Source organism: Hemiscyllium ocellatum, chromosome 11 (genome assembly GCF_020745735.1).
Source record: "Hemiscyllium ocellatum isolate sHemOce1 chromosome 11, sHemOce1.pat.X.cur, whole genome shotgun sequence".
NCBI classification, from domain to species: Eukaryota; Metazoa; Chordata; class Chondrichthyes; order Orectolobiformes; family Hemiscylliidae; genus Hemiscyllium; species Hemiscyllium ocellatum.
Window position 1 is genome coordinate 98,407,108 of NC_083411.1, and position 27,206 is coordinate 98,434,313.

At 39.8% G+C, this 27,206-nt stretch overlaps 1 protein-coding gene across 3 annotated transcripts in view; it reads left to right on the top strand.

Annotated features, from left to right (window-relative positions):
- Positions 1 to 10,461, top strand: part of LOC132820523 (UDP-N-acetylglucosamine--peptide N-acetylglucosaminyltransferase 110 kDa subunit) — an 85,128-nt gene extending 74,667 nt beyond the window's left edge. The window contains exons 21-22 of one of the 3 annotated variants that reach the window (XM_060832751.1): positions 6,770 to 6,893; positions 8,277 to 10,461. In XM_060832751.1, coding sequence (XP_060688734.1) covers positions 6,770 to 6,893; positions 8,277 to 8,460 — 308 coding nt within the window. In that variant the 3' untranslated portion in view covers positions 8,461 to 10,461. The remainder of the gene's footprint in view (positions 1 to 6,769; positions 6,894 to 8,276) is intronic. The other 2 variants (XM_060832750.1, XM_060832752.1) reach the window with 2 other exon arrangements.
- Positions 10,462 to 27,206: the final 16,745 nt, after the last annotated feature.

Consider the following 27,206-nt stretch of genomic DNA (forward strand, 5'->3'; position numbering starts at 1 on the left):
ACTTCGATAATCGTCCCAGTCATCTGGCTTGCTACTTGTATTGGCAGTTTTACATGTCACCTGTTTTGGATCTAGTGCGGTAATTTCAATTGTAAGCCATGGTTAAGACACTTGTCTTATTTTTGTGCCAGAATGGAATAAATATTTCTTGTAATTCATGCTCTTTAATATGATCTATTGTCTTTCCACTATCAAATCCTTTAGTAAGGATCCCTGAACTATTATTCGCGGCTCCTGATCTCACAGTTCTGATGTATATCAATTTAGGACCCGAGTTTTAGATTCATCTGTTGCAGTTTCTTAATGAAGAATTCGATCATGTGGTCAGTCTTCCACGAGGGACCCTGCTCAACAAGATTAAATAATTCTTTCTCAATACACAAATACCCAGTCTAGAATAACCTGTTCTTTGGTTTGTCAATGTGTTGGCTTTAAAAACAATGGAGGAAATCCTCTTCAAAAATGCCATTGTCCAATGTATATGTAAATTGGAGTCACCCATGATTACAGTTGTATCCTTTTATAGCATGCATCTGGTTTTTTGTTTCATGTCTTACCTTGCATCTCTGTCCTAAATAATGAATACGCCAGGATGTTCGATTCCCACCCTTACTAACCCTGCAGCCAAGTCTCTATTCACAACTATCTCATAACCATTTGTGCTTTATTTATTAATAGAATGTGGGTGTCAGTGGCTCGGCCACCATTTATTCCCCATTCCTAGTTGCCGTTGAGAAAGAGGTGGGTGAGTGCTTTCTTGAACTGTTTTGAGTCCGTGTATTTCAGTCAACCCACAATGCCAGTTCTGATGCTGAGGAAATCGGAATGATGAGAGTCTTGCAGGTGAACTTGTAGATGGTGGTGTTCCCAAGCCTTTGCTGCCCTTGTCCTTCTAGATGGAGAAGGCTGTGGGTTTGGACAGTAGTGTTTAAGATCCTTTGAAGTTTTGCAGAGTCTTGCAGATAGTAGGGAAAGTTCGTACTGAACCTCAGTGGCATAAGTTAATTTAGTAGCAGTCCAATAGGCTGCTTTGTCTTGGATGGGTGTACAACTTCTTGAGGTTGTGCCCATCCATGTGCTTCTTTTGCATGTCACTTTTAAATCAATGCCTCCTATTCAGCTCATGATTTTGAAATCTCCCCTAGCCTTTTTCCTTTCCAAGGAGAACAATCCAACCTCCTGTAATGTATCTTCATAACTGAAGTGACCCGAACTTTGTCAGTTGAATCAAAGTGGCTGCTTGTAACTTAAAAATGCAACTTGCAGTGTTTCTGTTGTTTCACACTGATATGTTTCACTGTTGAATTCAGCAACAGCTACTGTCTGGTTAGCATCATTCACTTGTGCCCCAATTTATATGCTGCTTCCTGCGAGCTGATTGTAGGGGACACTTCCCAGACTGCTTCACTGTGATACTGACTGCAGGACTGCTTCACGATATCCTGAGATCCATTCTCTGTGGCATGCATTGTCTCTGGCCATCAGTACCAACTCATCCCATCAATCCCAGACCATAGTTCTGTATAGTTCTTGCATAATATATTAGCAAGAAGCATTCTTCTCTCCACATGTGCCTATTAATCACTTATGGTGTTTGTATGTTACTGGCTATGTCAGTTTTTATTACCCATCCAATTTTGGCAGTCAAGATTTGCTGAAGTTCTGGAGATACATGGAGGCCACAGGTAAAGTGGCAGATTTCCTTTTGTAAAGAACATTTCATGAAGCTAATGTTTGTTTTTCCCTCAAAATCAACAATGGTTACATGGTGGTTATTAAGCTAGGTTTTTTGTTTTCATTAAATTCAAGTTTCACCGTGATGGGTTATAAACCCTTATCCCTAGAACATTAATTTGGTGTTCTGTAATATCACTACATTTTAATGCTATGCCACTACCTTCACTTAGTTGAATAGTAGTTCCAACTGACTGTTTGTTTGTCAGTTTGTCCCATTCTGTTCCCTATGACCCCATCTCCTGTCCTAATCCCACCTCTTGTAATCTAGAGAGGCTTACAAAATTATGAGGAGCATGGATAGGATAAATAGTCAGTCTTTTCCCTGGGGTGGGGGAGTTCAGAACTAGAGGGCATAGGTTTAGGGTGAGGGGAAAGATATAAGAGACCTAAGGAGCAACTTTTTCATCAGAGATTGGTACATATGTGGAATGAGCTGTCAAAGGAAGTGATGGAGGCTGGTACAATTGCAGCATTAAAGAGGCATTTGGATCGGTATATGAATAGGAAGGGTTTGGAGGGATAGGGGCTAGGTGCTGGCAGGTGGGTCTAGATTGGGTTGGGATATCTGGTTAGTATGGACAGGTTGGACCAAAGGGTGTGTTTCCATGCTGTACATCTGTGACTCTACTGTCCAAACTTTTTTGCTAAATTGAGCTCCGTTTATCAATATGTAAGACCCTGCCTCAGTTTGGTGAAGCATGTTCTTTTTGTGTTTCCATCTGGTGATACCCTTTTTTTAAGATGATTGCAATACTGTCTATCCATCTTCACCCCTCCCTATGCCCTCTTATCTGCACTTAATCTGATCTCTGTCTATGCGGTGATACTTCAGTTGAAACAACTTCCTTGTCCCCTGTACTTGTACTATAAAATGAAAATATTCAATGATGCTCAACGTTAAACTTGATTGTTCCTAACCAGACTTAGCTTCAACACTATAATTAATGAATTGTTAATAATACTTTAGCTCTGCTAAAGCTAATGTCTATGACCTAAACACGTCACCCTTTTGGTTTTCACTCCCTACATACTCAAACAAATGGACATTGTTAAGGGATATATCAAAAGAAAACACTAAATGAGCTGTAACTTGCCAGTTCATTTTAGCAGACTACATGATCCATGACCTCTGAGACATGGGATTGTATCTTGCTCAGTTTCTGAAGACACCAGTACTTGTAGTTAGCTTCCAGTAGGAGTACTAAAACAAAGAAATCTGAATGCTGGAAATCTGATGCAAATATATAAATTACTGGAGAAACTCAGGTCTGAAGGAGGGCACTGGACGTGAAAACATGAACTCTGCTTGTTCTCAACAGATGTTGCGAATTTCTCCCAGTTTCTGTTTTGTTTCAGGCTCTGAGGAACATACACTTAATACTTATAAGCAAATTCTTTTAGCTGTAAAGTTGCTTGTTGAACTGCAAGGTTTGTTTTCAAACATTTCGTCACCATACTAGGTTAACATCAGGGAGATTCCAATGAAGCACCGGTGTTATGGTCTGTGTTCTATTTCTGCCTGTTCAACAACTACCCTCTCCTCTGATCTGTGGCCTTCCTTCTGCCAAACTTGTTTGAACTCTCTTGAAGTGTTCTAGCAAAATTCCCTCCCAGGACATTTTAAGTGCAACCCGTCCTTCATGGACAGGTCCCACCTTCCCAAGAAGGTACCTCAATGATCTACTTATTTGAAGCTCACCCCCCCCGCACCAGCCTTACCTCGCTCGCATGTGGTACCGGGAATCATTCTGAGATTACTATTCCGCTCGTTCTGCTTTTTAGCTTCCAACCTAATTCACTGATATCACTTTTTTTAGATCGTCATCCCTTTTTTTTCTAGGTATGTCATTGGTGCTGATGTGCACCATGCCTTCTGGCTGCTCACCCCCTCCCTCTTTCAAATCATGTGGACTGTATCACTCATATCAGACCTGGCACCTGGGAGGCAACATACCTTCTAGGAGTCTCATTTGTGACCGCAATCTCCTATCTATTCCTCTAACTGTTGAGTCTCCTACCACTTGTGCTATTCCCCCTCCACCCCATTTCTGAGCCTCAGAGCTGTGGCCACTATAGCTGTCCCCTGGTAGGTCACTTCACCTTCGTTCCCCCCACCCCAAAAAAAACGGGATACTTATTATTGAGCGTGGAATGGCCAGAGGGGATCCTTGCACTGTCTGCCTCTTCCCTTTCCGTCCGCTAACTGTAGCCCATCTGCCTTTTTTCTGTACCTGAGGTGAGACTCCTCTTGTTACCCCTTCCACCTCTCAAATGATTCAATGTTCATCAGCTCCCATTCCCTAAGTTTCTGAAGGGCCTGGAATTGGTGCACTTCCCACAGCTGAAATCAGTGGGGACACTAGCGGTGGACCTTACTTCCCATGTTCTACAGGAGGAGCATGCTACTGTCCTAACATCCATTCCTAGTATTCTGAATTCCCAAAGAGTATTTGAAAAAAACTAGTAACTTACCAAATTGGCGTACAGAACCTTTTTTGTGCTATAGGAGGAAGAGGATTGGTGGGCGACAATACCTCTAGTCCTTTTGGATAAAACAACTGCCTGAGCATATTACTTCATTTACTCAGCAGTCCTGTGTTCAGTCCTGCTCAGTGTACGATTTGCCTATTCATTGCTAAGTTTTATTAAAGGATTAACTTGCCTTCCTGGTAAATCCCTGGTTTGCACTCTCACCAGACCTGCTACTGCTGCAAAAAATTCTTCTTTCTCTCAGGAGCATTAATCTAGCAGAGCTTATTTCTTGAATGATGCGTGCTTTCCCTATCTCTGATTTAACCTAAAGACTCATGACCCACTGTTTGCTTGTAAATATCTTCCAATGTAAATAAAAATCTATTAGTCTTAAGGGACTTTTTCCCCATCTGGTGTTATGAGGACATTACACAAGACCCTTTTCAGGGTGCATGTAACATAGACCACAAGTTCAATTTTGAAAACATCCGAACTTAGAAATGGCATTAAAGTAGTAAATATCACAGCCGTGGTATCATAGTCAGCAAGCTCTGTATGCTGAATCATCCCCTTCTCAAATGGTTACTTTTTGTCTATTGGTCTATCCTCTAACCTAGAACACCAGTTCACCTTTATCTAGGTCAGGTTTCATACGGTCATGCAGGTATTATCAATCTAAATAAATACAAATGTTAGCCCCACTGTTTTCCCCTTCTCACTGGATGTAAAATTTAATCATTATGGTTGTAGTTGCCTGTGTGTGCATTAACCTGGATGTTATTAATGAGTACTGTCATCTCATGAACTATTGTTATCTTGTCATGTATCTCACAGTCTGTTCATTGGTCATTTCCAAAATGTAAGAAACACTAAGAAGCTATCATGTAAGCATTCTTTGAACTCCTTTTCTATGCTTCTGATTTGTTCCGATTGATGTGCTGTCCTTTAATTGCGTATGTCAACAGTTACTTCTTAAATACTTTGTTCCACATGGTTACCATTAGAGTTCAAATAGACCTCTTCCACGAGTGACTACTTTTCCCCAGTTTTTCTTAACTCCACTCAAATTTATTCTTCCTGATCTCATGAACAAAGGCATCTCTAAAAATTCAACAAATGTTTTCATTGAATAATAGTGCAAACTCTCTACCTTAAACCTTTTTTTTGTTTTCCACTGAGATTCACATGATAGAAACTTGAAATCTATGCATTGGAGCAACTGCAGGGCCCTCTGAAGTTCACTTTCATAAATAATACCATAAGACATAGGCTGAATGGCCTTACTTCCACTCCTATCGAGTCCATTCTGCCATTCAATCATGGCTGGGCATTTCAACTCCACTTATCAGCATTCTCCCCGTAGCCCTTTAATTCCTTCTGACATCAAGAATTTATCAATCTCTGCCTTGAAGGCATTTAGCGTCCCGGCCTCCACTGCACTCTGGTATTGAATTCCACAGGCCCACCATTCTCTGGCTGAAGAAAATGTGTAATGAATTTCCTGTTGAAGGTCATCTTGATAGGTGATTAAGTTGAAAATTTCTAGTGTGTGTACTTTTGTAGCAGACTTTGATAAAAGAGTAAACCCTACTCTTTTTAATGAAAGTCACTTGAAACAAATCAGGACAATCGCTGACAATATCTGTCTTGATATTTGAGCAGGGCTGTTACATGCAGCATGGCTAAAGAAATCAACTAAGAATTCTGACCCTGAAAAGTTGTTCTACTTTTTGAAATGTCTTACCATATGACATTCCTTACTTTTTCCTCAATAAAATTAACACATTTCTCTGCACTATATTCCATTCTATTTGGAACTCCATTACTGTTCCTTTTTGGAAGGAAGCATTCTCCATATTCTTTTGTGAATATTTGATGGTTTTCAACCCATATGAAGGGTACTTCCATGTAAGTTTATATGCAGTGGATTAATCACCACAGCACTAAGCATCATTCGTGAATATTCAAATATGTTGGGAGAAAGTATTTCTTTGAGGATGAGGAACTGGGAGCATGAAATTATTTGGATATTCTGAATTACAAAAGATTCACCAAAACTTTGAATGGGTGTGATTTCTTGGATTGAGTTGTTGATTACTGATTTAAATCAACTAAACTTTGAATAATAAGAGTTTAGACTTGTAGCTTTAATTGCTGGATATACTTGGTTTGGAGGAGGTGGGGTTTATGTGCAAACAATGTTAAACAACACGAACATTTTTGTAGATGTTTGTCAACTGTACAAGAGAAAAAAAGACCTCCAGTGTGCAGTGATCGATCTCCATTCCCCTCTTTCATTCTTTCTCCTTTTTTTTCTCACCCTTTCTTGCGCTCTCATTTTATCTACCTCTGAACAGGAAAATAAAAGCCACCATTTAAGAGGTCCTCACAACTGTCAGTTGAAGTTCCAAGACTTCTATTACTACGTAAGAGCTTGCTGCCTCACTAAGCCTCATACTTAAACCAGGAGTTCCCAAAGTGTGGTTGATTTGTGTAATATGAATCTATGTTTGGTTTACATTTGCACTTCCATATGTTAAATGTTTTATTTTCCTTGTAGGTGAAACACTTGCATCTCGTGTTGCAGCTTCACAGCTAATGTGTTTGGGATGTCCAGAACTGATTGCAAAGACCAGACAAGAGTATGAGGATATTGCTGTTCTTTTGGGAACAGATATGGAATAGTACGTTCTAATAAAATTCAACACTCTCTTTCTGTTTTACTGACTTAAGTTGTCAGTTTACATAATACAGAAGTGCAGCAATTTGGTATTGATTTTTTAAAATCGGTTTTCTTTGACATTGAGTACATGTACAGAATCTGAATTCAATAAAGAAAGCTATTGAAACTGGTTGAAACAGGCAGATAGAAATTGGTTATTTGAATGTTGACCAAGTTATTAAATTGCCAAATGAGTGAAATACTTCGGCTTGGTGTTGTATGCAATGGATTATACTTCTGCTGTGCTGTATGCAAGATGTACAGTACGTTAATATGATATAGCCTACTCCAAAGGTAAGAATTAAAGGACTGGTTTTGGAGATGCTTTGTTTTACTTAGATGATTGCATCACCTTTCTCAAGGAATGCAGCGGTTCTGTTGAAGCATCGTAGGAGTCTACATATCTTAGTTTATCGGAAACTTTCATGCGTTTTCTGCTTGTACTCCCTTTTATAAAGGAAGAAGATTGGTGTTGTTGCTTGGGTCAATTTTTTAAATTAACCCTTTTTTCCCCAAATTGACCTATTCAGAGATGTTATTACACACCTCTGTAGCAGATAAGGCTTGAATCTGGGTCTCCCAATCCAGAGCTAGAGATACTACCACTGCCTCAGAGAACATCTTGGATCAGTATTGACTTAATTAGTTAACTGAGGACAGGGGTCTGTTGTTTTGAAACCTGTGGTGCATACAGGAGCTTGTATAATTGTATAGCTAATTGGGATAATCTGGAGATAAATCATTGCTCCTCTGTTAATTTTCAAAGAATTTTTTTTCAGTTGCATGTTTGAAGATTTTGAACTGGAATGTTAAAAAAACCTTTCTGGATAGTGATTTTTTTTTAACTCCTCTATTTGTTGATGGTACATACCTAAACAGGTGAAGATCTGATACATTTGAAAATATTTAAGGAGTACAAATCTGTAAGTCTCACTTGGTTGTTTATAAGAAGAGGGAATATTAAGAGATCGTGCATGTCAGTACTCTACCAAGGTTGGCAAATATTGTCTCTCATTCTCAAAAGCGCATTATCGAAAATCTGTAAAGACAATGTGACATATTCAGTAAACCTGCTATTTCCATATTTCAAAAGAAATAAGTTAAGAATAAATTTTGGCTTTTATTTGCAAGCACTGTTGGAAAGTGGGCATTCCATGTCTTCATGTAGAGTCTTCGCACCAGAATGGCAGGTCAATGAATCTTTTGAATATTTAGTAACCAAATGTGTAGTACATTTTGCAGGGAAAAAAAGTGTGCTTGATATTGTTTGAGTATAGAGAGCTCTGTTTCTGCATATTTAAATTTGATAGTGTTTTAACATTGTGTTTGTTGTTTTCTTATGCAGTCTGAAGAAAATCCGAGGAAAGGTGTGGAAACAAAGAGTAAGCAGCCCCCTGTTCAACACCAAACAGTATACTATGGATCTGGAGCGCCTCTACATGCAGATGTGGGAGCACTATGCTGCAGGCAACAAACCAGACCATATGATTAAGCCACTCAAAGCCATGGAGACAAATGAAACTGCTTGAATCTACTCCATTGCCAGATCATTGTGACTTTGATATGAGTATACTGAACTGCACCCGTGGCTCCATGAACCATCACGCACTGAATTTTTTTTTTTGTTTGGAGTTTTTTTTAAGAACAGCCCTAGGTGCTGGCAATAACACATTTTCATATTAGCCCAGAGTGACTGTTCAAAAATTGAAGCGCTTTTACTGAAAGATTGTTGATACTGGAGTTAAACCAAGCTAAAATGGGTTGTATTAAGTACACCATGTGCAGTAACACAACCTCTGATTTAGACTGAGTACCTGTATTCATTATATGAGAATGGATCTGAAAATATTTGTGATGCCATTTAGCTAGAACTTCACACTAGTAATTATAAGATAAAAAATCTGATATTACTGTCTGTTCACTATTCAAATTGCATCGCTTCCTTTTAAAAGTTTGATGGCCGGATCACTGGAAGGGTTCATTGAAGGCTTTAGACTGACTCTTTAAAGAGTTATTATTCTGTTTTTAATGTTTCCCTGTCAAATTATTTTTATAAACCATTGAGGCTCACTTCCTTCTCAGTCTGTGTTCTGTGCCTTTTAGTTACCAAGTTATTGTACTTTTGTTGAAAACTGATTTCTGCATTGAAAAATGAGTATGCCAAATGGCCATTATATATCTGTACTCTTCATTTGCTCCAGTTCCTTAGTGATGCAGCACAATGCGCATCCCAGTTGTCCTATGTTGGCTCACGTGCATCAGATATGAACTCTAGTACATATGTACTCAAATGTATTTCCTTGTATGGCCTACAGGAGCTTGAGTGAGGATATAATGTTTTGATGCATGATTGTACGTAATTTAGAGAATAGCAGTGCACCGACAGTCGGTGAGGTCTGGAATGACATTTTGGAGACTGGCCTATTGCAGAACAGTTTGAGGAAATTCAAAACAGGTCTGAAGCATAGTTGCTGTTCCTCGCTTTTGATTTTCTTAGGATCATTTTGTGAAGGGCTAAGGATTTTAATTTTGCCCACAGGTAAGTATCTCATCAGTTATTATTATGTAGAATGAGCAACGTATGTGGCTTTTAGCCACTGTGATATTTGGTGGTAACCTCTTTTGCACCAGTAATTGCATATGTAAAACAAAAAAGGTTTGTGGGTGTTTTTGCAAGATTTACTTTTGTCATTCAAATTACTTTCTCAGAACTATAACAATTGCTTTGAGTTTTATTCTCAGGTCTGCATCAAGAATCACTTAAATTTGAACTCTTTGCTTCAACTTTAACATTTTGGTTTGCTGGGAGCACCCAGTGGGTAGATTGTAAATATTTACATTGAACTATCCCATTCTTGCCCACTTATCTAAAACTCCTGTAAACAAAGTGCATATTTTTAGTTTTTACATAAAACGAAACCAGATCATTTAATCTAGTGTTCAACTTTATTTTCAGATCATTTGATCTGGTTTCTGATAAAATTCTAATACCTTTATTCGAAGACAGGATAATGTCTGGCTCATAATGTTCACTGGGGTTAATAAAATATTAATTTTATTTAAAATAAAGGATGGTACTGAGATTTATGCTGATGTTGGGAGAGGTAGCAACAGAGGCAGGTGAGCGTGCTCTGAAACAAATCTCACTTTTGGTATGATGGTAAACACTGTATATATCTGAGGTGGATTATTTTATTAGTGACTCTTGCTCAGATTTACTTTTTTTTCCTCTGTCATGACAGTTATTTTAACGCCTCTAATTGACATTGAGACCTCCAATTTCTTGCGTTATCTGGATTTTAGGCTGTTTAAGTATGAAGCTGTAAATACATGTGAATGAGAATCTATTGTATCTGTGTACAATTATAAAGCAGCTGGATGCTTCCACTTGTGTTCTTGTGTTTCTGTGCTGAGCTGTTGAAACGGCCTCTATCATATCAAACATCTATCAGATTTACAAATTGGGCTATTCCATGCATTTATTTAATATTTACTTTGTTCTCCCATACTATTCTTTCCAGTACAGTCTGGTTCAAGGTGGCATGTTTTTAAGATTCTGTATCTCTGTGCATCAAATTATATAAGCTGAGTTGCTGATGAGCTTATTCTTGTATTTTTTTTTCACATCTTCCTTGTAAAAGAAGAGTCTAATCACCCAATTTGGCACATTTTGCAAGCCCTGTAATCAGTATAAATTATTTGAGTTGGTTTGATTATTTTAATAGACAAGAATTTTTTGAACTGCAAAATACATTTTTGGAAAAAAGGCAGAAAGGATTGGATTATCATCACTTCTGGATGAAGGGACTGGGTGCATTCTAGCGAAGTTTGCCAATGATACGAAGTTAGGTGGACAGGCAGGTAGTACTGAGAAAGTGGGGAGGCTGCAGAAGGATCTAGACAGTTTGGGAGAGTGGTCCAGGAAATGGTGGCTGGAATTCAACGTGAGCAAATGCAAGGTCGTGCACTTTCTAAACGGTGAGAAAATTTGTAAAGCCAAAGTACAAGGGGATCTGGGAGTGCTCGTCGAGGATACTGTAAAGGTAAACATGCTGGTTGAGTCCGTGATTAAAAAAGTAAATGACAACAATGCATTCATCTCAAGAGGGTTGAAATATAAAAGCACTGTTGTGCTACTGAGACTTTATAAAGCTCTGGTTAGGCCCCATTTGTGTCCAATTTTGGTCCCCACACCTCAGGAAGGACATACTGGCACTGGAGTGTGTCCAGCGAAGATTCTCTCGGATGATCCCTTGAATGGTTAGTCTAACATACGAGGAACGGCTGAGGATCCTGGGATTGTTCTAATTGAACTTTAGAAGATTTAAGGGGAGATTTAATAGAAACTTACAAGATAATACATGGCTTGGAAAGGGTGCACGCTAGGAAATTGTTTATGTTAGGCGAGGAGACTAGGACCTGTGGACACAGCCTTAGAATTAGAGGGGGTAAATCCAGATTTCTCTTCTGAAGACACTTCAGCCAGAGAATGGTGGGCCTGTGGAATTCATTGCCGCAGAGTGCAGTGGAGGCCGGGACGCTAAATGTCTTCAAGGCAGAGATTGATAACTTCTTGATGTCACAAGAAATTAAGGGCTACGGAGAGAATGCGGGTAAGTGGAGTTGAAATGCCCATCAGCCATGATTGAATGGCGGAGTGGACTCGATGGGCCGAATGGCCTTACTTCCTCTCCTATGTCTTATGGTCTTATTTGCTCTTGGCAAATGTAACAAATTACTTAATGTGAAATCTGATGCTGTCATTTTTTTTCTTGGGTTTTTCTTTACAAAAGGCTAAATTTAGATTGAGCAGATGTGCACTCTTTGTATATATTTGACATTCAGGTTTGAAAACTTTTCAGCATCTGACTTTTTTTCCAATGTTTAATTTCATAATTTTTAACTATCTATTTCTAATTTTTATGAAAGAAAAATAACCATACGACAAAATTATTGTGTTGCTTTAATATATGGTCAGTTACTTTGGTGAATGTTAATTAACAAAGTCACTGTCATGCCAAGTCTTTTAAGGTTAATTTGAAAAGAACATGTGTTTTTTGTGTACTGTACTAATGTTATAATCTGCATTGCAGCTGCAGAGCAGTGTCTTAGGGAAATAATGTTACGATGTGCAGGTCTAACTTCTCTGCTAATTAAAACTAGCACCCCAGAAAAGTTCACCTCTCCTCATAATCTGCTAAAAGGAGTGAAAGAAAACTCCTAATTTCCACTGTTTAAATAAACAAACAACAATTTATTTTCCTATGTTTGAGTATGGGGCTAAACTTCGTGGACTTTTTACCATAAGTTTTCTTGGAGTGTTTGATTAAATGTAGCACTAAATGAAGCATCTTTGGCAAGGATAGACTTGGTACGTCACAGGGCATTTTCTGTACCACAGGGCTCGATGAGCTTGTCTGCTTATCATTTTCTACAGTTGAGACACATGGTAACGTACTTCATGCTTTTAAAATGAGAAAATTTAGAAATTCCATTAGAGTAAACTTTTATTTCACTTGTAACAATGTTGCTGCATATTAACTGGTGTGCAATGTATAAAATGTTTCAACCAGGGAATAAGAATTGATATTTTTGTCATTCCAATACGGTCAAGAAGGCACACCAAAGTCTCCTCTTCCTTTTGGAGCAGAGGGAAATTTGGTATGTTCGTAAGGACTTTTGTCATCTTGTATACATGGACCAAAGAGAGCATTCTATTTGGATGCACCATGACTTGGTCTGGTAACTGCTATGACCAAGACTGTAAGAAACTACAGAGTTATGAACACAGCTCAGTCTGTCACGAAAGCCTACCTCGCATCTATTGACTCCACCTATACTTATCGCGGCTCGGAAAGGCAGCTAACACCATCAAAGATCCCTCACCCTGGTCATAATCTCTTCCAACCTCTTCCATCAGACAGAAGATACTAAAGTTTAAAGATGAACCAGCAGGTTCAAAAACAGCTGCTTCCCCACTGTTGTTAGACTTCTGAATGGACCTCTCAAATTTCAGATTTAATGTAAATTTGTGTCTTCGCAGTAGTAACTTTGTATTTCTCACTGTTCTTCTTCCTATTATATTGTAAGTTATGATCTGCCTGTAGTGCGCACAAAATGAAACTTCACTGTTCCTTGTGTTATGAAGTTGAAGGTGTGTACCGTATCTTTCAGAGAATGAAAGCTTGTTTTGCCCTGAGAACTTGCAGGTATCTGTCATATGACTGATTTAGCAGTCTGAGTGTACTGGAAAATTTAAAATATGTAACATTTTGGCTGTGAAGTAAATACCTGAGTTTTGGCTGCTATATTGACAGCCATTTGAATTTAACGAATCAGTTTAAATTATCCCCCAGGATACTAAAGTCCAGTCGATTTTGAATGTATTGTTTTGTCAACATTGAACCAATGACACGATTCAATATTTGAATATAAAGAAGCAGATATTTTGAGAGTTAGCTAGTGAGAGCAACTGCAATCACCAGAGTAACTGCCGGCAACACACTCTATCAAACGTACCTTTTCTCATAAGAAACTACTTTGCAGCAAAAGACCAAAGACTAGGAAGACTGATGCCGACAACAGCCGCTGGGTGGTTTTGAAATTAAGTTTATGGAATTTTAATGAGTTTATTGGAATGCTATGTTATAGAGTTGGAGGCAGATAACAAGCAGTTAAGAGAAAGATTTAGAGTTGTAAACAGTTGTTGTTTAGTATTCTTTTAAAAGCGAACAAATTTAATACTTTTTTATTTAACTAGTGGAATTTGTGAGTTCTCTGTCACTCATACTTTTAACAGATTGAGGTGAAGTGAGCTTTTCTAGGTGTTTGGTTTAATTAGCAAAAGGGTTCGCTGCCGTGTCATAACACTGGGTGCATATAGTGATAAATCAGTAGATGTGTTTCAACAAATCTTGACATTGATAGGATCTGAGCAAAGAACTAATTATATTGGAAGATGCAGATATGGAACTTCAGAAGAATATCTTTGCTTTGGAAGATGGGAAAAGGATTTTGTTTGGAATGCTTTTATATTGTTTTTAAGTGTTAGGATACATTGTTTCAGCAGCTGAAACAATCTAACTGTCAAACAATAGGCATAGTTTTTAGGCCAATCCACATACAACTGTTCTAAAACTTCCTCAGTGAGATGGAACTCATATGGAAAAGAAAAAAAAATGTTTTCTAGTGAGAGCTTCATCCAGTCTGGCAAAGCAGGATTGGCCCTATAATTCTAAGAATATTACAATAAGCCAATGATGGAGGTGTGCATTGTTCTATGCTCATTCAGGACAATAATTACAATAGTGCAAATATTAACTTATAATTAGAAATCGAGTTTCAGGGCTGACGGTCCTGTTAGACATGGGTAGGCATTTAGAGATTTTGATCAAGTCAATAATGTACTTGGGCAGTGCAGAGCTAAAAGGGTTTATTGGTTCACTTTTCAACCTGGACTCGCTCTGTGAAGGGAATGCAAGAGAATGGAATTAATATGGTTGACTTGCTTTTATTACAATGCCTTTCACGAGCTCAGCATTTCAACTCCAGAGAACCACTGAAGTAAAACCTGAGTGTTAAGTTGGGTATTTGGTAAAGATAAAAATTCTAGAGGTAAGAGGTGCTCCTTTTTACTTTTTTCTGAACATTAACTTGTCTGTGTGATTAACTAAATTTTAGGTTAGACAGCCATGATAAGAATGGTGGTTAGCCATGACAGCCACATGTAGGAATATCTGAAAGGCTGCAAAGCTATAGCTGCCTCAGTGCCTGTGGCTTGAGTGACTCTGTCACAATTGCTGAGATGAACAATTAAGTTACAAGCATTGCAGAGCACCAAAGGGGGGGGGGAGCTGTATAGTTGGCTCTCGGATTTGGGATACATAGAACTGTAGATTTGCTCAGGGATAATGGATTGAGTCTGAAAGTCAGGTATGCAGCAGATAATGGAACTGCAACATTCAATGTGGACCCAAAAGTAGAGATTGCATGTAAAGTTCAGCAGGACTGGCAGCACCTGTGGAGAGCAATCAGAGTTAACTCCAAAAAGCTACATCTTGTTTTTTCTCATTTACATCATTCACTTGTTTTGGTTTATATCTTGAATGTGACCGATGGTATGAGGTGTTTGCTACCTGCGTCGTTGGAAAGGAAGACTGCAGAGCAGATGGGCAAACAGACAATGGTGCAGAATGCTAATCATGTGGTGGAAACCAAAAAGGAGTTGTGATAGGGCAGAGGATAGTCAGCAGGAAAAGATGCTGTCTTTATGGTCATGATTTGGAGCTCTAAAGATTGTTGCCTGTTCAGTGCCAGGGTTAAAGGCATCTTGATGAAGAACCTTGAATTGGGAGGTGGTAAATCCATTTGTGGTCCAATTGGAGACCAATAACACTGAACAGTGATGCTCCATTGAGTGTTTGAGGCGTTTGGGTTCAAAGTAAAATGCACAATATCTATGATGATTGTAATATTTATAACGAGAGTAGCCAGGTAAAAAAAAAGGTAGTGCTGGGAAAAGCACAGCCAGTCAGGCAGCATCCAAGGAGCAGGCAAGTCAATGTTTTGAGCATCAGCTTTTCAGGAAGATGGACTTCATAGAGTAAGTTCCCTGATCGAGGCTGTTTAATTTGCTTGGACAGATAAGATCAGACATGATGTTCATTGAGATGAGGTTAGATTAGATTACTTAATGTGGAAACAGGCCCTTCGGCCCAACAAGTCCACACCGACCTGCCAAAGCGCAACTACAAATCTGGCTCTGAGGGAGTGAGATCAGTGCCAAGGGGACTCCATGTGTAAATAATGGTGATAGGATACCAATTTCTGCAGAATTATTTAAATAATCGTTGCCTAGATTCTACCTGAGTTATCGGCCAGTTGGTGTGGTGAAACAAATTATGGACCTGCTTCTTGAATGGTTGGTTGGGAAATGGACCTTTTTATAGTTCAAGGACCACAGACACGAATATTCTGAAAATTTAACATTTCTTTTGGGATGCATTATTTAACTGGACATGAATTAGTTTCTTGATGAGAATCACAACACCAGGTCATAGTCTAACAGATTTATTTGGAAGCACTCGCTTTTGAGGCACTCCCTCTTATCCCTGAATTACATTCTCAAGGTGGCGTGGCTTGGCTAATAATAGGTGTCATCTCATTTTTTTAAAAAATGGCTGTCTGAATATCGAGTCATAGAGCCGTATAGCATGGAAACAGACCCTTCAGTCCAACTTGTCCATGTGGACCAGATATCTTAAATTAATCTAGTCCCATTTGCCAGTATTTTATCCATATCCCTTAAAACTCTTTCTATTCATGTACTAATCCATAGGCCTTTTTAAATGTAATCGTACCAACTTCTACCACTTGCTCTGGCACCTCATTCCATTCGCGTACTGCCCTCTGAGTGAACAAGTTGCTTCTTGTGTACCTTTTTAAGGTGAGAGGGGAAAGATATAAATATACATCCTCTAGTTTTGAATTCCACTACCCCAGGGGAAAGATCTGGGCTATTCACCCAATCCATAGCCCTCATGATTTTGTAAACCTGTATGAGGTCACCCCTCGGCCTCCAATGCTCCAATCTATTGTCTCCTTGCAGCTCAAACCCTCCAAGCCTGTCAACACCCTTGTAAATCTCAGAATCCTTTCAAGTTTCACCTCATCTGGTAAGAGGGAGGCCAGAATTGAATACTGTATTCCAAAAGTGGCCTATCCAATGTCCTGTACAGCTGCAAACATGACTTCCCAACTCTCTTTCCTCAATGCACTGACCAGTAAAGGCAAGCATTCCAAATGTTTTCACTATCCTATCTACCTGGGACTGCACTTTCAAGTAACTATGAACCTGCACTCCAAGGTTGTCTTGTTCAGCAATTCTCCCTAGGACCTTACTATTAAGTGAAAAAGTCCTGCCCTGATTTGCCTTTCCAAAATACAGCATGCGTTGGCCCATCTAATCAAGATCCTGTTGTAATCTGAGATAACCTTGGCTGTCCACTACACTCCCAATTTTGGTGTCATTTGCAAACTAACTTAACTATATCTCCTATGTTCACTTCCAAATCATTTATGTAAATGACAAAAAGCAGTGTACCCAGCAATGCTCCTCGTGGGACACTGGTCATAGATCTCCAGTCTGAAAAGCAACCCTGCACCACCACCTTCTGTTGTCTTCCATTGAGCCCATTCTGTCTGGATTCAGTGTGATTTAACCTCGCTAACTTGTGGAGCCATGCTGAATACCACATAGATCAGTCTACTGCTCTGCCTCCTCCAATTCTGTTACTTTTTTTTCAAAACACTCAAATTAGTGAGACACTATTTACCTTGCATAAAGGCATATTGACTATCCTAAATTAGTTCTTGCCAGTCCTAATTCATTGAGCCCGTCAGTAACCCCTATAACATGCTGACCACTGATGTCATGCTCACTGGTGTATCGTTCCCTGGCTTTTCCTCAGCACCTTTTTTTAAAATAATGGTACCATGTTGGTCAATCTCCAGTCTTCTGGCACCTTGCCTATGGCTATTGATGATACAAATATCTCCGTAAGGGGCCCAGCAGTCACTTCCCTGGCTTTCCACAGAATTCTTGGTAACACCGAGGGATTTATCCACCTTTTTTTATGCATTTTAAGGCATCCAGTCCCACCACCTCTGGATATTTTCCAAGATGTTACTGTTTATTTCCTCAAGTTCTCTAGCTTCCATATCCTCCTCAGTAAATACTGATGGCAAAATACTAATTTAGTATCTCCCAGTCACCTGCTGTTCCACATGTGGGCGGCCTCGCTGATCTTTGTGCGACCCTATTCTCTCCCTTGTTACCCCTTTTTTGTTCTCAATTATTTGTATAATTCCTTTAGATCTTCCTTAACTCTATTCCCTTTTTGCCCTCCTGATTTCCCTCTTAAGCATACTCTTAGCTCCTTTATACTCTTCTAAGGATTCACTTGATCTCTGCTGCTAAACCTTACATATGTTTCCTTTTTGTCTTAAATTGAATGATTGACATTTTAGTCATCGAACATTCCTTACACCTACCAGCCTTCCACCCTAATAGGAATGTACTGTATCTGGACTTTCATTATCTTATTTCTCATGTACCAGCCAAGTATCTGCCCTTGTCAACTTTTGATTAGTTTTTGCCTAATCTCGTCAAAATTGATTGTCTTCCAATTTAGAACTTCAACATTGTAGATCAGATCTATCGTTTTTCGTCACACTTTAAAAACCAATAGCATAATGGTCGCTGGTCCCCCACTGACCCCTCAGTCGCCTGCCCATTCTTTCTTCCCTAGAGTCAGTCAAGTCTTGCTATCTATTAAGTACATCCACATACTGAATCAGAATTTTCTTGTACACATTTTCTGCATCCAAGCCCTTAACACTCAGTCAATATTTGAAAAGTTAAAGGGTGAATAGTTAGCAGTTGTGACTCAAGTGCCTTAAGAATTAATGCTCGACTCCATTTACTTAGATTCTATATCAATTATTTAAAGAAGGCAAATGGAATGTAGGCTGTGAGGAGGACATGTTCTTTGAACAGATAAAGACACATGACCGTTAGAGTGCAATATGTAAAAGTGAATAGAAATGCCAAATAGTTTTAATGCAGGTGTGAGCATTATTAATGTTAAGGACTTATTTTTTCCTTCCATGTGCAGGTGTGCAACTGGTGAAGAAGGTATTGTTTCCTACATATTGGCTTTTATTAGGGGACTGGAGTCAACCTAAAAAAGCTTTTTGGTATTGTGGCACAGTGGTAGTGTCCCTACCTCTGGATAAGAAGGTCTGAGTTCAGGTCTCCTTGATATGGAGGTATTATGTCTGAACAGGTTAAATTTTTAGACTTTTTTAAAAAATCAATTATGAATGTATCAGCCTTCAATGACACTAACTGGAATACATGCAATTTTATTTATCACCTATGAGGAAGACTATATTGTCAATGTTTGCTGCCTCAAGTGCAAAGTTATAGGAAATGAGAGTTCTCCTGTGATTGGCACAATTTACTGAGCCTATGCTGTAGACTTTAGAAAAATTAGACATTACCCTTATGGAGCATACAAATTTCTGAAGATTTGTTAAACATTAGAAAGTCACCAAGAAATTAAATTTCCCCTAGCTGGGCAATTGAGAACAAGAGCATAGCTTAAGGTACATTTAGGATGGAAGTGAGAAATTACTTCACTCAAGGTGCTGTACATTTTTGAATTTGTTCACCCCAGGAGTTTGTGGATGATCCATTACTGAATATCATTAAGTTTGGAATGGCAGATCTTTTTCAAGTCTAGACATGCTCAAGGGCAATGGTAAATGGGCACACAAGTGGATTTGAAACCCGAGATCAGCCATGATCATATTGAATGTTAGTTCATGTTCAACCAGGTATGTGCCCATTATCTCTTGCTAGGAGTGTTGTAAATGTGGGGAAATATGGTATTTTGGTGCTTAAGTTCCCACAAACAGATGGCCAGATGATCAATCCTTTTATAATATTGGTTTAGGATTAAAATTTGGCCAAGATGGCACGAGCTCATCCCAAAATACTACCATGGGACCTCTTTCTTCCATCCATCCATCCATCCATCCATCCATCCATCCATCCAAGAGGGCAGACCAGCCTCAATTTAACTCATCAAAAAGACCTCTGACAGTATAGCACTGCATAATTTCTGCTCAAATGAATTTAATCCTTAGTGTTACAACATGGGGTAAACCCCTCTGCAAACAAACTAGCAACACAGAAAAGATTCACCCTGTGCTGAAATCTTTAAAATTTGAGAGGGAAAGAGCTATCTTAAAATTTGAGGGGGAAATTAACAACTTTAAGTGCAACAGAGAATATTAAAACTAACTACTATTTACGACTCCTTTCTCTTAAAACAATCTTTAACCCCCCACTCTACAATGAGTCCAATTTTAAAAAAAAAATCCTGATTTTAGATTTACAAAAATAAATTGACATTTAAAAACCAGTCACCTCTGGCAGAGTCTGATATTTTGCTGCGCAAACTCCTTCCCCAGACCGTACCTCTGAGCTCTTAAACTAGTAGCCTACTTCTGTTGATCTTTGGGTGGTCCTTTCTCAATTGTTCAAAATGTCTGGTTTTATACCCCAAAACATTGGATTGTTTCATTGGTTTCAATATTCTAGAAATACTAAATTCAAACTTGGAGTTTGGTATCTTGGGGCATAATTTAAACTGGGTGAATTTGACTTTGTTTTTGTCTTGTGGCAACTCAGCTACACTTTGTCGACCATGTGTTACATTGTTACCATGTTCAGAATGCTGCTGTGTCAGGCAGTTTTACTAGCTTTTCGACTCTTAAATGTATAGTACCTATACACCTTTGTAACACTTAGACATGTGTCTCTGCCAGTTCATGTCCCTTTAAAAGGAGAAGGGAGTCATTATTTTCAATTATCATGACTACATGAGGTGCATGTTGAAAATGTGTCACAACTGTACTTTCAACTTTGTCTTCCAATTTTTGAAAAAAAGTCAGAGCTTTTGATTTAAACTAAAGGTTAGTCAATTACACAACTATAGCTTAAAGTTACCAAGTTAAATATGGATAGCTACTGGATTAAAAATACATATTATAAAACTAATGCATTACAGATACTGATGACAACAGTAATATCAAGGGGTAAATAAACTCATTTGATGCTTCCTGGGAATAACAAAGTTTTCCTACCTGTTCAAATACCTGACATGGAAATTTGATGCAGCACTTATTGTTGCAGATCTGTTACTTGTTTGATAATTATTTTTAATGGGGGTTATAAATTTAGTTAGAATTCAGTAGCAATGATGGTTTCTATACTTGAGTAATGGAGGTTTCTCCTATTGGTTGACCGAACAGAACTGTTTCTGGCAGTAGAGGTTTCTTTTTGTTTTCAATGACGTTGCAATTTGTGGTCCTTGGCAACCTGATTTCGAACCATCATTTTTTAGCTGGCCTATCTTTTTGTCCTCTTCCATTTGAAAATGCATTCTTTGCTGAATTTCACAGCTCTTGGTGGTCAGCTTTAAAATGATGAGCTGATTAAATGAGGCTTAAGCAGACATATTGGTGGTGACCTGTGTGGAACTCTAGTGATAGCAGTGAGATTAAAAAGAGCAATTGGAAGCCGAGCTGTTTTAACAAAGTTTGAAGTGTGATTATCACAGGACTGCAGTTATTGGACATTAATGCTGTACTCAATTTTGAACTCTAAAATAATTGATATAAAACAAAAGCTCACTTGGTAGATTTTAATGAGGTTTAAGTTTGACAGGGCCTTTGTAGTCTGTACTTAAATAGAAGTAAAGGTAAAGTACAGGCAAGGGTTCATATTCTGATCAATTAAGATATATCTCTGGACGCAAGCTTGTGACATTTTCTTTTACACCTTTTGCCGTACATGACAAATCCAAACCCCCAGAAAAGTCTTAAGATGACTAAGTGCACAGGAAATGCCTGTGCCCAGAGCAACTCCAGCTTTTTTTTCAGGGAGCTTGATCAGCAGTTTGGGGTATTAGAGTATTCACCAGGCTAAGTGGTTCATGGATATCTCTTGGGTTAAGGAAGTGTAGATAGAGAAGGAATGGTTGACTACCAGATTTGAAGAAGAAATAGTGAATCTTACTCAAAAACCACTTTTGTTTTGACGCAGAGGTCAAGCTCTTCTATTAATTAATAAATACCAAACATCCAGAAAAGTGCTCCTCGTCTCAATCTATTAAAATGTGTGACTGACAACACCTAATTTCCATTATTTAAAAATAACAATTTAGTTTCTTGACACTAAACAGAACTATTAACAAACTGAATACACTTCCCCTAACTGAACACAATCCTGTTAGCATGCTTTTCCAGTAACAATTATTAAATAACATTAAATTAATCTCAGGTCCACACAGTATCTGTCTTCTCTGTTGTTAATCTTCTGTCTGCTGATTTCCCTGTGTCATTTTTTTTTTACTGGGAGTATGTTTCACAGGAAAAAGTCCTTTTTTTTGAGAAAGTGTCTTCTAGTTTCTTCGAGAGGACGATTTTAGATGAGCAGTTAGCTCGATGGTAGTCACTCAGTTGATTGGCAGTTGCTCTCTGAGTAAAAAATGAGGTCTGCAGATGCTGGAGATCACAGCTGAAAATGTGTTGCTGGTTAAAGCACAGCAGGCCAGGCAGCATCTCAGGAGATGCTGCCTGGCCTGCTGTGCTTTAACCAGCAACACGTTTTCAGCTGGTAGTTGCTCTCTGCTGAATTTTCAAAATGTCTGCATTTTATTCCCCCCAACATCGTACCATCTCATCGGTCCAAGGTTGTCAAAACAATAAATCCAAACTCAATTGAGTTTTTGGACATTGGATAAATTATGTCCAATCAGTTTAAGTTTGAATTGGTGTCAGCAACAACCAAAACTCAGGTACATGTATCTATTTTTGGAACAGCTTGTTTCTTAGTCTTTCCATTTAGGTAGCTGAGCCTGCACTTAAAGTTTACTTAAATTCAGAAAACAAACTTGCTGTTTTGAAGTGAACATATACACTCTTTTGGCTTCGTAACAATTGGGATGATGGTTTGTCTATGGAGACCAACTAGAGTCCAGGTCGGAGCACTGGGTGTTCATGAGGTTAGAAGTGTGGAAGACAGTAGTGGATTTGTTAACGATGGAAGTAGATTTGGCGATTTTTGTGGCCATAGTTGTGATTCCAGGATGCTATATTGTCTTTCAGATGTCAGGATCAAGCATATCAGAATGGCTGCAGGACATTGTCAAGGTGGGGAGAGGGTGAATAGGCAGAGGTTGTAGACCATATTGGAATAATTAACACAGATTTGGGGAGTTGTGTATCCATTTCAAAGGTAAAACAAACAAACTTTATAAAGTTCTGGTTAAGCCCCATTTGCAGTACTGAGTCCAATTTTGGTCCCCACACCTCAGGAGGGACATACTGGCACTGGAGCGTGTCCAGCGGAGATTCACACGGATGATCCCTGGAATGGTATGTAACATATGAGGAACGGCTGAGGATGCTGGGATTGTTTGCCATTGGAGCTTAGAATATTAAGGGGAGCTTCATTCAGAGGCTCGCTGAAGATGTTACCTAGTAGGATGACTGACCATCTGAAAATGAACCTCCCAGCTCAGCGAGCAAACCTACACCCAAAGTTGCACCATCTCACGGCGATTCAAAGTTTGTATGTTTCAAAAATTTATTTCTAATAAACAGTACAATCCGATTAAATTAGAGGAAACACTACATTGCAGTAACTCAGTGCAGGGGTTTCCACATGTAGTCTGACTGGCCTTGCCAGCCACTGTCTGCCCCTGCTAGACTTCATGTCCAACAACCATCCCCAATCTGCTCCAGGCCTACAGTTTGCTCTGCTCTAGCTGTCCGTGATCCAGGCCTACAGCCTTGTTAAGTGGGAAATTGAACACATATTTTTGATGAATGCTGGTTACTATTTTAATATTTTCCAATGTTAATTTAAAGCATAGCACAGCCTAGAAACTAATGGAATATCAAAGGTCCTCTGCCTTCTCTCTCCTCCTTCCTGCAGCACGGTGGCACAGTGGTTAGCACTGTTGCCTCACAGCCAGAGACCCGAGTTCAATTCCCACCTCAGGCGACTGACTATGTGGAGTTTGCACATTCTCCCTGTGTCGACGTGGGTTTCCTTTGGGTACTCCAGTTTCCTCCCACAGTCCAAAAATGTGCAGGTTAAGTGATTTGGCCATACTAAATTGCCTGTAGTATTAGGTGCAGGGGTAAATGTCGGGGAACAGGTCTGGGTGAGTTGCGCTTCGGCGGGTTGGTGTGGACTTTTTGGGCTGAAGGGCCTGTTTCCACACTAAGTAATCTATCCTTCCTACCTTTTTCTTTCTACCTTTTTATTCATCCTCTGCCACTCTGCTCTTCCCCCCCCCCCCCCCCGTACCCTCTTGTCCTCGTCCCTCCCTCCCCCCTCCTCCACCCTCTTGTCCTCGTCCCTCCCTCCCCCCTCCTCCACCCTCTTGTCCTTGTCCCTCCCTCCCACTCCTCCACCCTCTTGTCCTCGTCCCTCCCTCCTCTCTGACTCGGGGAAAAAATGGTTGGGATGAGCGGTGGAGGGAAAAACCATGATGGCAGTTCATTGACTCCTGTCTGCAGGGCTAACTGAGATGATGCTTTTGCCTTGCCAGACGTGTTGCTCTTCAACTGAAAATGTGTTGCTGGTTAAAGCACAGGAGGTTAGGCAGCATCCAAGGAATAGGAAATTCGACGTTTCAGGCATAAGCCCTTCATCAGGATCCTGATGAAGGGCTTATGCCCGAAACGTCGAATTTCCTATTCCTTGGATGCTGCCTAACCTGCTGTGCTTTAACCAGCAACACATTTTCAGCTGTGATCTCCAGCATCTGCAGACCTCTTTTTTTACCCGTGTTGCTCTTCAACCTCTGTTTTCCAGGAACTTTCTTTTTGTTGGCACTGTGTAACTGGTTCACATTTTAGGTTTCAAACTTATTGGTAAAACACAGTTTGCAGTACCAGATGAGGAGAAAATGAAGCTGAAAATGTGTTGCTGGTTAAAACGCAGCAGGTCAGGCAGCATCCAAGGAACCAGAAATTCGACGTTTCGGGCATAAGCCATTCATCAAGAATGAGGAAAGTGTGTTCAGCAGGTAAAGGTAAAAAGGTAGGGGGGAGGGGCGATGGAGATGCGATAGGTGGAAGGAGGTCAAGGTGAGGGTGATAGCCGGAGTGGGGTGGGGGCGGAGAGGTCAGGAAGAAAATTGCAGGTTAGGAGGACGGTGCTAAGTTTGAGGGAATCGACTGAGACAAGGTGGGGGGAGGGGAAATGAGGAAACTGGAGAAATGAGTTCATCCCTTGTGGTTGGAGGGTTCCCAGGCGGAAGATGAGGCGCTCTTCCTCCAACCGTCGTGTTATGTTCTGGCGATGGAGGAGTCCAAGGACCTGCATGTCCTTGGTGGAGTGGGAGGGAGAGTTAAAGTGTTGAGCCACAGGGTCGTTGGGTTGTTCAACACTAACTCAAAAGTGTTGAACAACCCAACGACCCTGTGGCTCAACACTTTAACTCTCCCTCCCACTCCACCAAGGACATGCAGGTCCTTGGACTCCTCCATCGCCAGAACATAACACGACGGTTGGAGGAAGAGCGCCTCATCTTCCGCCTGGGAACCCTCCAACCACAAGGGATGAACTCATTTCTCCAGTTTCCTCATTTCCCCTCCCCCCACCTTGTCTCAGTCGATTCCCTCAAACTTAGCACCGTCCTCCTAACCTGCAATTTTCTTCCTGACCTCTCCGCCCCCACCCCACTCCGGCTATCACCTTCACCTTGACCTCCTTCCACCTATCGCATCTCCATCGCCCCTCTCCCAAGTCCCTCCTCCCTACCTTTTTACCTTTACCTGCTGAACACACTTTCCTCATTCCTGATGAATGGCTTATGCCCAAAACGTCAATTTCCTGTTCCTTGGATGCTGTCTGACCTGCTACGTTTTAACCAGTAACACGTTTTCAGCTCTGATCTCCAGCATCTGCAGACCTCACTTAATACCTGGAGAGATTTCATTTTCTCCTCGTATAAGTATTATTTACTCTGCAACAAAAGTACACCAGCTCCTTTCTAGAGGTCTAAAAACCTCTGGCTATATAATTCACACCCACAAACTCTTCAGCTGCCTGGGAACAGGCACAGGGTCTCTGTCATTGTTTTGTGGAGTTTTGACAAATTGTCAATCATTTGTTCTGGTTCTCATTTTGTAAATGTATGTGGCTGCCATTTCCTATGCAACCACATTTTCCCATAATTTAACAAAGTGTAAAGAATGCTTAAAATAAATACAAGTAGTTTAACTCAGTCTTGTTCCTTTGTCAATGAAGAATATAGCAAAATGAAAATATATTGTATTTACAACCTTCCAAAATCATGCTCTGGCTATGTAGAAAAGTATTGGAAAAGTCATTTCGTCCTTGTTCTCACCTATAAGAAACAAACTTAATGTAACATTTTGATGGGTAGAAGTTCAGCTTTAGTAGCGAGCAAGAGTGCTGTGTTGCCTGAACAGTAGGTTAGACCATCTTGCCCTATTGCTCAATTGCTAGGTACCTAAAGCTGATGTTTGTCAGCAAGGTAACACTTGGATTCATACAGTCATGTTCCCCTTTATTCTTCTGTAGCCAGAGATTGATTTTATTTTAAAAACTGAGCAGTTGAAAAGTGACCATTCAACAGGAGAATTTTTCAATTTTAGAAGTAGGAACGACAGGACTTACAAAGCTTCTTATAAAGAATGATTCCTGTTTAAACGCACGAGAAACAAATACAGAAAACTGATGGAAACTATGCTGTGTTGTAAATAATGCATATTGTGGAAGCCAACTGCAGCCTGACTATTTTACAGAATACCTATGATCTGTTCCCAGAAATAAGATTCCATTGCCTGCCACTTCAAAACAACACCATGAACTCTAGTCAACACCTCTGTCTCAGGCTGGCTGCAGTGAAGATTAATACCAGCTGGGAGAGGAGCACCTCATTTTCCATTTGGGAACTCTGCAGCCTTCTGGTCTCTAAGAGTTTGAGTGTTGAATACCTTTTCTTATGTCTTTACTTCAACTCACCCAACCAGGCCTTGCCATCACATGAGGTGTGTGTGACAGCACCTTATCGGTCAGCTGTTAATAGCCCCTGTTAGCAACTATTCTTTATTCCAGGCTGCCCTCCACCTGTTTACTATGCCCCTTCCACCCCATCTTCTGCATAAATGGCAACCTTCTCCTAGCTACCATCAGCTTTGAAGAAAGATCATTGGACCTGAAAGGTTAACTCAGCAGGGCTGGCAGCATCTGTGGAGAGAAAGCAGAATTTTTCTTGCAATTTCTGTTTGGATTAGGAATGGATAGCGCTGTTGTTAATTCCAAGAGACTGATAGTATACTGAGAAAAAAATTACTTTAAGTGGTTCTAATACGAAAGGAATGAATGTGTGAGAGCGCCTCAGCAGGTTTGAGAACATCTGCACAGTCACACGGTTTTAAAGTAGCAATATTTACCTTCAGTTATTCTTCTGGTGATCAAACTTTTTTTTTTATTTTTGCAACTGACATGCCAAGTAGCTGAAATAAGCTTCAGGGTTATGAAATATTTAGAATTTCCACAACTTCGATCCATTGTCATAGAGGGGCTAACTTTGTTTTCTAAAATCTATTCCTTGGCTCAAGGACACTCTATCCTTGATTTGCAGTTGCCTTTCCACCC